Here is a 12861-nt window from a genome sequence, read left to right as displayed (position 1 = left end):
ACAGTCACTTGTCTGAAATGGTATAGGTTCTCCTGCTTGAGCAGCGGGCTGGACTAGAAGACCACCAAGGTCCCTTTCAGCATTCTATTCTATTCCATTCCATTCCATTCTCCTATTCCTATTCTACTTTACTTTATTCTTCCTCTATTCTAATTCTATTCTATTCTTTCTCTATTCTATTCTATTCTATTCTGTTCTTTCTCAATTCTAATTCTAATTCTACTCTGCTCTATTCTTTCTCTATTCTAATTCTATTCTATTCTTTCTCTATTCTTTTCTATTCTATTCTTTCTCTATTCTAATTCTATTCTATTCTCTCTATTCTATTCTAATTCTATTCTCTTATTTCCTATTCTGTATTCTCTATTCTATTCTATTCTGTTCTTTCTCAATTCTAATTCTAATTCTACTCTGCTCTATTCTTTCTCTGTTCTAATTCTATTCTATTCTTTCTCTATTCTATTCTTATTCTATTCTATTTCTTATTTCCTATTCTGTATTCTTTATTCTATTCTGTTCTGTTCTTTCTCAATTCTAATTCTAATTCTACTCTGCTCTATTCTTTCTCTATTCTAATTCTATTCTATTCTATTCTATTCTTATTTCCTATTCTGTATTCTATTCTATTATTTCCTATTTTGTATTCTGTATTCTATTCTATTCATTCTCAATTCTAATTCTAATTCTAATTCTAATTCTACTCTGCTCTGCTCTGCTCTAAGGAAGTCAGGAACTGGGTGAATTCCCCCCTTTGCAATTGACCATGGATAGCTACGCTGTGCAAAAATCCCTGCCAACAATACAGCTCGTCCTCAACTTACAGCCATTTGATTAGTGACCATTCGAACTTATAATGGTGCTGAAAAGAGTGACATGATTGTTTTCCACACTTATGACCGTTGCAGATCCCTGTGGTCACGTGATCAAAGTTCAACCACTTGGCAAATGATTTGTAGTTATGACGGTTGCAGTGCGTCCTGGGGTCAAGTGATCCCCATTTGTAGCCCCCCCCCCCCGGCTTGGCATCTGGCAAGCAAAATCAACAGGTGGGGAAAGCCGGATTCGCTTAATAATGGCACGGTTCACTTAACGACGGAACAACCTTCTGACGTTGACAAACGGGGAAGGCAGATTTGCTTAACAACCATGTTCCTCACATAGCCACGGCAAGGATTCGCTTTGCGACGTCAAAACATGTTTGTTTTTTTTAAAAAAAACCAGTGCACGGTTCATTGTCTTGCTTAGCAGCGGAAAATTGGGGCTTAATTATGGTCATAAGCCGAGGACCGGCCTCATTTTCCCATCAAAGGCCATGTCTATCTCGGGGTTGGCTGCCCCAGCTTCTCTCCTCTCTCTTGGCTGCCTTAGGTCTCATTGGAAGGGGGAATCGCCTTCTGCCCAAGGAGCAGCTTTGAGTTCCCAGGAAAAACATCCACACGGCAAAGTGGGGACACACCCCTGAGCACCCAAACCTGAGGAACTGGTCTGTCCGGGTAGCGCCACTCACATGGTAAAGGAGATGCCACCGGGAAAGGGGGGGGGGGGGAATAAGGATTACATCACCAAACTCATTCCCCTGGGCCTCCCCCTCGCCCCGCAGAGCAAAGGAAAGCAAAATGAATTGGCAGTGGAGGAAGATCTTTGCAGGACACTGGGCTGCTGTGCAATAGATAAGTGAACTGTGCACTTCCCACAATGCCCGGTGTGGAGATTGCACACCGGCGGCAAAAGAATAGGAGAGAAATGTATTTTGGGGTGACTCTACGGAGCTGCCCTCTGGGTTTTTCTTGGTGGTGGGATCTCCTGTTGGCCTCCCCTCCCCTCCCCAGCACTAAATCAGAAGTTAAGGTCTGGCAGCGTTTTCGGATGAGCCGAGATCAAACGCGGCTGTGGCTGCTTCTTTCGTTTGCCCGGCGGCACAAAACTATGGAACTGCAGGTGTTCGGACTGAAAATTCATTCCTCCCCGAGGAATCTCAGGGTGGAAGAGGTTGGAATGGGGTTGGCCTATTTCATTTCTTTTTTTTTTTAATAAAAGATATATTTAGAGATAATCCACAAACAGGCCCTCCTAAAAATAAGTTAAATGAATATATGACAGCTGGGGGAATGTAGAGAGAACGTAGATACAAGACCCACAGTTGCAACCAGAAACAGATTCCGATGGAAACGTAGTTCTCCAGGATTTATAGATAGACAAGACAGACAGACACATAGATGATATAAGATAGATAGATAAACAGAAAGAGAGAAGAGAGAGAGTAGGGAGAGAGAGAGAGGGAGGGAGGGAGGGAGGGAGGGGAGGGAGAGAGAGACAGGAATGGATAGATGGGATAGGGGGAGAGAGAGAGATAGACAGATGATAGCAGGAGAGAGATGAAAGAGATGGATTGATGGATGGAGATATATAGATAGATAGACTCCTCCTCTGGCTTTGTGGTGGCTTGAACCTCTGCATCTCGGGCCCCGTAGAGTTCTCAACTTTGGCTGGGGGGTTCTGGGAGTTGAAGTCCACCCACCTTCGAGAGCTCAAGGCTGAGACTCCCGGGACTTAGCAGTTGTTCCTATCCTGTGATCTCCCTAGCAATTCAGCTTTCAAGGTTGCACAGGCCCTTCCCCTTTGCCTGTTTTTCAGAGGAGTCCCTGACATGGCAGGGATGGGGGGTCCTTGTGCCCCTCTAAAAAAACCAGCTCCCTGCAGAACCGCCAGAAAGCTGGAAACAATACTTTAAAAGAGATTTACCTTTGTCCTGCCCAACTGCTCCAATTCCAACACCAGTGCAGGCTATCATTTAGCCTTAGCAAACACCAAGGTTGCCCTGTACTTAAAACTGGTAAATCCCTTTTAAAGAGATTAAATCCGTGCATTAATTAAACTCACATTGTTTGCTCTGATGGGGAGCTAAGAACCAGGAGCAAAGATTTTTTAAAAATAATAGTTATTATATTCCTTTTAACTGGAAGCTGGCTGAGAGCTGAACTACTGCACGCATCTTCCACCAGCCAAAAGAACTTTTCCCCGTTTCTTGGCACATAACACCTTAGGAGCCAAGGTGGCGCAGTGGTTAAATGCAGCACTGCAGGCTACTGCTAGATCAGCAGGTCAGCGGTTCAAATCTCACCGGCTCAGGGTTGACTCAGCCTTCCATCCTTCCGAGGTGGGTAAAATGAGGACCCAGATTGTTGGGGGCAATATGCTGACTCTCTGTAAACCGCTTAGAGAGGCCTGAAAGGCCTATGAAGCGGTATATAAGTCTACTGCTATTGCTATTGCTATTGCTATTACACTGGTTAGTTTCAGTGATGGTTGAAGCTGATCAGAGGACTGGAGGCTAAAACATATGAAGAAGGGTTGCAGGGACCGGGTATCTCTAATCGAATGAAGGACAAGACCTCTCTTGAGATGATAAAAGTCTTCCAATATTTGAGGGGCTGCCCCAAAGAAGAGGGGGTTTCCCCTGCTCTCCAAAGCACCAGAAGGGAAGACAGGGATGGAAATTAACCAAGGAGAGAAGCACTTTGGAATTCAGGAGAAATCCCTAAGAACAATCGACCAATGAGCCGGGGGGTTGGACTAGATGACCTACAAGATCCCTTCCCACTCTGTTTTTCTGTATCCAGTTTTGTTTTTCTCCATGGTATATAAAAAAGATGTTGAGACTCTGGAAAGAGTGGCAGAGAAGAGCAACCAGGATGAAACCACATTAGGGAATCTTTGGTCTATGCCTGGGGTGCATCCCAAATACAGGTGATCCTCAACATACAACTACAACTTAGCCCAAGATTTCTGTTGCTAAGGGAAGCATTTGCTAAGTGAGTTTTGTCCCTCTTTGCGGCCTTTCTTGCCACCATCGTTAAGTGAATCCCTGCAGTTGTTAAGATAGTAACATGGCTGTTGAGCACCTCTGGCCTCTCCATTGCCTTTGCTTGTCCGAAGGTCACAAAAGGAGATCACCTGATCCCGGGACCGTCATAAATAGTTGGGCATAAATTGGCATAAATTGGCAATTGACTCATACTTACGTGAATTTTTATCCCATGGCTAGGGGGATGCTGCAGAGATCGTAAGTGTGAATAACGGTCATTTTTTCATGGCCGTCGTAACTTTGAACAAACTGTTGTAAGTTGAGAACTACCTGTAGACTGATTTTTTAAAAGTAAAATCTTTCGCTACAGCCAAACCTCATTCGTATCTTCAAATTAAAATGTCCTCAACCAACAAGCCAATCCAGGTAAGTCCTCGGCTTATGACCGCAATGAAGCACTTCCATGACTGAAATGAATCATTTCAGGGCCGGACCCCAATTTTTAATGGTTGTTAAACAATAACATGGTCATAAAGCGAATCAGGTGGCTGTTAAGTGAGTCTGGCTTCCCCAATAGACTTTGCTTGGAGGAAGACGGCTGGCAAGGGCGCACAACCTGATCACGTGACTGCAAGAGGCCGCATCCATCGTAAATTTGCCCCCAATTGCCATCGCTCGTCTGCAAGGCTGGTGCGACGGTTATCACTCTGAACAGGGGCCCTGTCGCTTTTTTTTCACTACCGTCATAACTCCGAATAATCACTAAGCAAGCGTGCTGAGCCACAAATGTATCAACTGAGAGTAAAACCACACTTCCTTCCAGCACTGATGACGTTACCTAGTTGGGCGATGAAACGTTTGCAATTCTAATGGTGGTTTCCCCCCCCCCCAAAAAAAAACGCAACTGGGCTTCCCTGGAAGACGTTTCGCTTCTCATCCAAGAAGCTTCTTCGGTTCTTCTTCAGCTTCCCATCAAAACTGAAGAAGCATCTTGGATGAGAAGCGAAAGGTCTTCCAGGGAAGCCCAGTTGGAAAAGGAACTTTGGGGCAACCAGGGCCTGGATGGTGGAGGATCTCCATAGACTGAAACATCTGCAAGAAAACCACCAAGCTTACAGAGCACCAAGGAACCACAGTCCGTTTCTTCATCCTCCTCCTCCTCCTCCTCCTCCTCCTCCTCCTCCTCCCCCTCTTCCTACCCTACTCCCTTCTGTCACTGATGATGTTGGCTGGTTGGGTAATGAAACATCTGCAAGAAAATAACCGAGCTCAGAAAGGACCAAGAAGCCGTCTCCTCCTCCTCTTCTCTGCCTCCTCCTCCTCCTCCTCGCCCTTCTCCTCCTCCTCCTTCTTTTTCTCCTCCTCCTCCTCCTTCTCCTTCTTCTCCTTGTCCTCCTCCTCCTCCTTTTTCTTCTTCTTCTTCTTCTCCTCCTCCTTCTTCTTCTCCTTCCTCCTCCTCCACCTCTTCTCCCCTTTGTCCTCCTCCTCCACCTTCTCCTCTTCCTCCTTCTTCTTCTCCTCCTTCTCCTCCTCTTCCTCTTCCTCCTTCTCCTTCTCTTCCTCCTTCTTGTCCTTCTTCTTCTCCTCCTCCTTGCCCTTCTTCATCTTCTTCTCCTCCTTCTTCTCCACCCTTCTCCTCCCCTCCCCCCTTCTATCACTAATGCTATTACCTAGTTGGGTAATGAAACATCTGCAAGAAAACCACCAGGCTCAGAGAGCACCAAGGACCCCTTCTCCACCCTTCTCCTCCCCCTCCTCCTCTTCCTCTCCTCTTATCACTGATGATATTGCCTAGATGGGTAATGAAACATCTGCAAGAATGCGAACTCAGAAAGCACCAAGAAGCCATAGTCTTCTTCTTCCTCCTCCTCCTCCCCTCCTCCTTCTAGAACTGATGTCATTAGCAAGTTGGGTAATGAAATATCTGCAAGAAAACCACCAGGCTCAGAGAGCACCACAGACCCCACAAATGGCCATAAGTCCACTTGTGAACCTCCCTGGTGGTCTCCAGATAAAGATATCAAAGGATGGTGCCTTTTCTAGGAAGGTGTAAATTAGAGCCATCCAGAGAACTGGTAAAATGTGGGTATGATTCGTAGCCAAAATCATATATTGTAAATAGTGGGAAATAATGAAAGATAGATCCAAGAATGAAAAGGAGTACATAATTCATTCGATTGATCGATCGATCGATAGATAAATAGATAGATAGAGGGAGAGAGAGAGAGATTATCAGCAGCGAGAGAGAGATTATCAGAGGGAGAGCAAAAAAGCAAGCAGGAAAGTTAAATAGATAGATAGATGATAGATAGATAGATAGATAGATAGATAGACAGATAGAAAGATAGATAGACAGAGAGAGAGAGAGAGAGAGCAAGAAAGCAAGCAGGAATATATATAGATAGATATAGATAGATAGATAGATAGATAGATAGATAGATAGATAGATAGATAGATAGATAGATAGATAGATAGATGATAGAGCAAGCAAGCAAGCAAGAAAGATAGATAGAGAAAGAAAGATAGATAGATAGTAGATAGAGCAAGAAAGAAAGAAAGAAAGAAAGAAAGAAAGAAAGATAGTAGATAGAGAAAGAAAGAAAGAAAGAAAGAAAGGTAGGTAGGTAGGTAGGTAGGTAGGTAGGTAGGTAGGTAGATAGATCAAGCAAGCAAGCAAGCAAGAAAGACAGACAGGAATTGCTCCTCTCTCATTCCATGAGACAAACGCCCCAACTTGAGTTGACTTCGCACCACCCACTTAACCAGGTCAGTGAAAATCTACCTTTGCACACCTGCGTGACTTCACGCCTGGCCTCCTCTGATGGGAACTCAGCCAATGTTTAATGGAGTGTTGACAGTGTCTCGAGTGATACCGTCCAAATCCAACTGAATCCAGGCGAGTGTCTTAATAACGGCAATCCGGGGATAGGAGGAGGCCGCACACTGCTTGTGCATTTATGCAACACGGAAACGCAATAAAATCAGTGGCCACATTGCTCATCCGTGTGTTTAGCAAAGGGGAAGGTCCCTGCTTACGCACCAATATGGCCCATTAGAACACTGTTTCTCAACTCTGGCGGCTTTAAGGTGGGTGGACTCCAAGTCTTCTCCAAGCCATCAAGGTTGAGAAACACTAAGAGAGGGAAAACAACTCTGGAGGCTGGTCTGGAAGATCTTCAAGGTCCCTTTCCTTCCAATCATCCTATGATTCTATGATATCCCACCATTTGCAATATATTTGCCAATTTGGACTACTCCGTGGGTAGTCCTCGGTTTACGACCACAATAAGGCCATTAAAAATAGTCCCGAGTCACTCTTGCCTACTGACTTCAAGCCCAGTTAAGTTGGTTCCTGCAATACGGTTAGTCCTCCACTATGGCCCCAACATTCCTGTCGCTAACCGAGACAGCGATTGAGTGAGTTTTTGCCCCATTGTACAACTGTCCTTGCCCCGGCCGTTAAGAGAATTGCTGCAGTTCATAATACCGTCGTTAAGCGAATCTGGCCTCCCCATCAACTTTGCAGGCCAGAAGGTTGCAAATCCCCCAGACGTTCCGACCGTCATAAGTACATGCCAGTTTACAAGCATCTGAAGTCTGATGGGGGATGTTGCAATGGTCATTAAGTGTGGAAAAAACGGTTGTGAGTCACTTTTTGGTCACTAAATGTAATGTTGTAAATCAAGGACTGCCTGTGCTATTATTAGGCTGGGTGTGTTGGATGGACAGGATGCGAGATGAGGCTGTCTTGGCTTTATGGACCGCACCCTGTGAGTAAGCCTGAAGTTGGGGATGATGGGATTTAGGATTTAACATATACAGAGGGTCCCAGGTTATGGAAGGCTGTGATTCATAGCAAGTCAGCCAGAAAATCCAGTGCAACCCTAAAGTGCATTAACAGAGGGATACAATCAAGATCAAGGGAGGTCCTAATCCCACTCTGTAAAGCCTTAGTAAGGCCACATCCACTACTGAATCCAGTTTTGGTCCCCTTACCATAAAAAAGATGTTGAGACTCTAGAAAGAGGGCAGAGAAGAGCAACCAGGATGATGAGGAACTGGCCATGGCTGGTCTAGGGAAGAGAAGGACCAGGGGAGACATGATAGCAGCCTTCCAATATTTGAGGGGCTGCCCCAGAGAGTGGGGGGTGTCAAGCTATTCTCCAAAGCCAGAAAAGGAAGAATGGACGGAAACTGACCAAGGAGAGATTCAACCTGGAAATAAGGAGGAATTTCCTGACAGGGAGAAGAATCAACCCATGGAACAGAAGTTGCCTTCAGAAGTTGTGGGAGCTTCATTCCTGGAGGCTTTCAAGAAGAGACGGGACTGATCTCTCAAATGGTATAGGTATTGGACTAGATGACCTACAAGATCCCTTCCAATTCTGTTAAACTAATCTAAATACAGAGATTCTCTTGTATCAAGGTAGATTCCTGTTTAAATCAAGAGAAACATGAGGACTAGAAGCTTTCTCAGAAAGAGACACTTCAGAAGGGTAGGACAGCAACTACAGGAGACCTTCTCCGACCTCTCAAGCTGACCCACTCACTTTCTGACTAACCTTCTAAGGTGTTTAAGGTGTTGGGGAATCCCTTGTCCAGGTTTAAACCTAGATTCACACAGCATTCTTGTCCAGCCTCGTCTTTGCCGGTTGTGTGAACCAGACCCGCAATGTCAAATAAGACAATCTGGTTTCAAAGCAAAAACAAAAGGCATTTTGGCATTTGAATCCGGGCTTTGGGGGATTATCTTGAATCAAAAGACGCAAGGGCAGGGGTCTCCAAACTTGGGAACTTTTAAGACTTGTGGACTTCAACTCACAAGTCTTCAAGTTCCCAAGTTTGGACATCCCTGCACAAGGTATTTTCCCCACATCAAATGTGTGAAGCCAAATATCTGAGATGGGCAGGTGTGTGAGGAGATGAGATCCCTCCTGGTGCATAAAGTGAATTCCAGATGTGGGGGGCAGGGGGGGGCAGGAAGTAGTACACCCACCGTTTTCGTTCCAAAGAGAAGCAGGAAATCACCCCACTCTCTTGACCTGCTTGTAGGCAGGCTGTGGGTGCCCTCCCAGCGGCTGATGGAGCCTTTCCATGGGGCAGGGCCTCTGGTGGCACTACTCAGATGAACAGAGCTGGAAGGGACCTTGGAGGTCACCTAGTCCAACCCCCACCCAACCAGGAGACCCTACACTCTTTCTGACAGAGGACAGTCCAGTCTCTGAGTCACTGAGCCAAGGTGGCGCAGTGGTTAAATGCAGCACTGCAGGCTACTGCTAGATCAGCAGGTCAGCGGTTCAAATCTCACCGGCTCAGGGTTGACTCAGCCTTCCATCCTTCCGAGGTGGGTAAAATGAGGACCCAGATTGTTGGGGGCAATATGCTGACTCTCTGTAAACCGCTTAGAGAGGCCTGAAAGGCCTATGAAGCGGTATATAAGTCTACTGCTATTGCTATTGCTCTTCTTGAAAGCCTCCAGGGATGAAGATCCCACAACTTCTGCTCCATGGGTTGATTGTTCTCCCTGTCAGGAAATTCCTCCTTATTTCCAGGTTGAACCTCTCCTTGGTCAGTTTCCATCTGTTGTTCCTTGTCTGGCCTTCGGGGGCTTTGGGAAATAGCTTGACCCCCTAACTCCTCTCTGTGGCAGCCGCTCAAATATTGGAAGATGCTCTCCTGTCTCCCCTGGTCCTTCTCTTCCCTAGACTGGCCAGGCCCAGTTCCTGCAACCGTTCATCGGATGTTTGAGCCTCCAGTCCCCTCATCATCCTGGTTGCTCTTCTCTATGGCATTCCTACCCCTCAGATAAAGATCCAACAGGTTCCCACCCACCCCAATGAAACAATGCCTTCAGATGTTGTTTTTTTTGCACCCTAGGCTGAATCACAGATTGATTGGGGAGTCTGTCTGTCTATTTTCTTTCTATGGATCTATCTGTTATCATTTCTATCCATCCATCCATCCTTATTCTCTCTATCTCTTTATTCATCTGTTATCATCTTTCCATCTGTCTGCCTATCATCTTATTCTCCCTCTTTATCTACCTGTTATCATCTCTATCCACCCACCCACCCACCCACCCACTCATCCATCCATCCATCCATCGATCATCTATCATTATCATCATATTCTATTCTATTCTAATTCTATTCCATATTCCTATTCTATTCTATATTTTCTTCTCTTTTCTTTATTCTATTCTATTCTAACCAACTGTATTATATTCTAACCAACTAACTATATTCTATTATAACCAACTGTATTATATTCTAACCAACTATATTATATTATAGCCAACTATATTCTATTATAACCAACTATATTATATTATAGCCAACTATATTCTATTCTAACCAACTATATTATATTATAGCCAACTAAAGGCAACCAACTTTTGATCCTGTCTTTCTCATCTCAGACAAACATGGAGATATGACAAGTCAACCATCCGGGGAATCTTGGCTTAGGAGTGGCATGAGGAATTTAGCTTTGTTGCATGCCCAGCTGAATCACAGACCTCTTACACCCAGGGTGGCAAAGCAAAGGCTGGCCTTGATTTATGGATCCTTGCTTGTTTGCAAGCCAAAAGCCAGGATTCACGAGCTTGTGGGGAGGAAGCTTAAATAGACCATTGTTGGCTTGTTCATTTGTTTTACGGCAGTAGAATTAAACGCAAAGCTACTTCTAGCACGAGGCATGTGGGGGACCAGCTGGTGCAATACTTAAGGTAGTAAACAAGGAGCAGGGAAATCCCCTTTCAGCTGGGCTTTGAGACGGCCTACCTCGCAGGGATGTTGTTCTTGGCAGGAAAAGATTTGGACAGCGGCCTTGAGTTCTTTTGAGCCCAGAAACCGTACAAAATGAAATCATTTTCTCCAAGCGGCATAGAAATTGAACCGATGCTGGTGATTAGATCAGGGGTGTCCAATCTTAAGCCCTGTGGAGTTGAAGTTGAATTCTGGGAGTTGAAGTCCACATGTCTTAAAGTGGCCAAGGTCGGCCACCCCGGGGTTAATAATGACCCCTCAGTTGCCCTGTTGGCATCTGCTCAGCCTCCCACGCAGGAGCTGGAATTGCCACCGGGCAGCTACCAAAGGGAACCCAACCACAGATGCTCCCCGAAGAGAACCGGAGAAGCAAGGAAGAGTCAATCAATGCAGGCTTAACTCAGGCTTGGCTCTTCGACTGAGCCACACAGTGGTTTGTTTGTGGGAACTCGGCAACTGCTGTTTGCTAGCCTCAGCTTCCCGCTCAGGGTGATTCATAGCCCCAATGGACTGTGGTTTCTTCAGCAAACACGTTTGAAATCTTCTTTACACCTTTTTTTCCCTTGGATGCTCATCCTGCCTGGCATCTGCTGGGAATTTACCATAGCCTCGAGATGGGAAAGTGCTTAGGGCAATGGTTCTCAACCATAGCCACCTCAGAAGTGTGGCTTTCGGCTCCCAGAATTCCCCAGTCATCTCAATTTAAGATATAGGGACTTCAACTCCCAGAATTCCCCACTCAGCATGCTTCTAGATTCATGGACTTCAACTCCCAGAATTGTCCAGTCATTGTACTTTAAGAAATACGGACTTCAACTCCCAGAATTCCCCAGTCAACGTGCTTTAAGAAATATGGACTTCAACTCCCAGAACTTTGCAAGAACTGGGGTGAAAGCAGGTCTAGGAAGGAAGGAAGGAAGAGAAAGAGAGAGAGAGTAAAAAAAGAAAGGAAGGGAGGGAAGGAAGGAAGGAAGGAAAAGAAAGAAAGGAAGAGGAAGGAAAGAGAAAGAAAGAAAGATCATTTGCAGAGATGAGCAAGAGGGAGAGAAGAAATAAATAAAACGAAAGAAAGAAGAGAGGGAGAAGGAAGGAAGGAAAAGAAAGAAGAGAGAAAGGAAGGAAGATCATTTGCAGAGATGGGCAAGAGAGAGAGAAAGAAAGAAAGAAAGAAAGAAAGAAAGAAAGAAAGAAAGAAAGAAAGAAAGAAAGAAGAAAGAAGGAAGGGGGACCTCTTCCAGCCAAGACCCCTCTCCAAAAGCGGGGTGGGCTAAACTCTCTCCAGTCCTAGCCAAGCCCCCCCACCACCACCACCCTCCCTTAGCCTGGAGGCTCCGAAGCAACCTCTGTCCCAGGCTCGTCCCGCTCAGAGGCTCCTCCGCTGGAGCCTCCGCACTCTGCACGTGCCCAGGAGCCCCCTCCCCATCCAGCCCCCGACTCACCCCACTCCAGAAACTGCTGGACGCTCCTCTCGCGGCGCAGCGGGGCGGCGCTGCATTCCTGGTGGACGCAGAGCAGGAGGTCGAGCAGCCCCTCCAGGCCCGCCGCCCCCTCGCCCCCCAGCAGAGCCCGCAGCCCGGCCGGGCGCCGCTCCAGCGGGCTGCACATGCTGGCTGTCCCGGCCGAGGAGGAGGAGGAGGAGGACGCGGGCGCCGGGCCGGATCCTCCGCGGAGCCCGCAATGGGAGCAGCCTCAGCCCCGCCGCCCCGCCCCGATGCTCGGGGGTTGGGCGTAACCCGACACCGGGCCAGGTAAGAAGGCGCGCCGCCCACAGCCCCGCCCGGACTACAGCGCCCATCCTCCGCGGCCGGCTCAGCGCCTCCCTCGCCCTCCGGGACCCTGGCCGGCTCTCAGCTGCGGACAGCGCCCCGCGGGCGCCCGCTTGCAACTGCGCTCCATCCAATGGATCAAAGTTGGCTGGAGGCTCCCCCCACCCCTTAAAACTTGGGGAGAACCACTTAAATCGTCCGAATCGAGCTGTGCAAGTTTCTCGGTAGTAAAAGCCTCTTTCTGCCAACGTTTTTTTTTACCCCCCTGCTAGCATTTCCTGGTGGTCCCCTTTCCCTGCGCTTACAATTCAGGGGTGGTTTTTCTTTCCTAGCCAAAGATCAGCCAAGATTGGTCAGCTGCTGCCCCCTAGTGGGGCTCTTGAAATAAAATCGAGAGGTCGAGGCAGGAGAACCCCAGGATTGGAAGGGACCTTGGAGGTCTTCTAGACCAGCCCCCTGCTCAAGCAGGAGACCCTACACCATTTCAGACAAACAAGTGTCCAGTCTCTTCTTAAAAACCTCC

General features: G+C 46.9%; 1 protein-coding gene across 3 annotated transcripts in view; it reads right to left on the bottom strand.

The window, feature by feature from the left end:
* The window catches only part of LOC148042275 (serine/threonine-protein kinase MRCK gamma-like), a 111250-nt gene extending 98772 nt beyond the window's left edge, over nucleotides 1-12478 (bottom strand). For 2 of the 3 annotated variants that reach the window (XM_087703060.1, XM_087703062.1), the window contains exon 1: nucleotides 12012-12478. In XM_087703060.1, the coding sequence (XP_087559186.1) occupies nucleotides 12012-12177 (166 nt within the window). In that variant the 5' untranslated portion in view covers nucleotides 12178-12478. The remainder of the gene's footprint in view (nucleotides 1-12011) is intronic. The other variant, XM_087703063.1, reaches the window with a different exon arrangement.
* Nucleotides 12479-12861: the final 383 nt, after the last annotated feature.

Source organism: Thamnophis sirtalis, unplaced genomic scaffold (assembly GCF_051295495.1).
Source record: "Thamnophis sirtalis isolate CommonGarterSnake01/CBP01778 unplaced genomic scaffold, rThaSir2_p1.2 scaffold_19, whole genome shotgun sequence".
NCBI lineage: Eukaryota > Metazoa > Chordata > Lepidosauria > Squamata > Natricidae > Thamnophis > Thamnophis sirtalis.
Note: the sequence above shows the minus strand (reverse complement) of the source record. Positions and strands in the feature narration are given on the sequence as shown.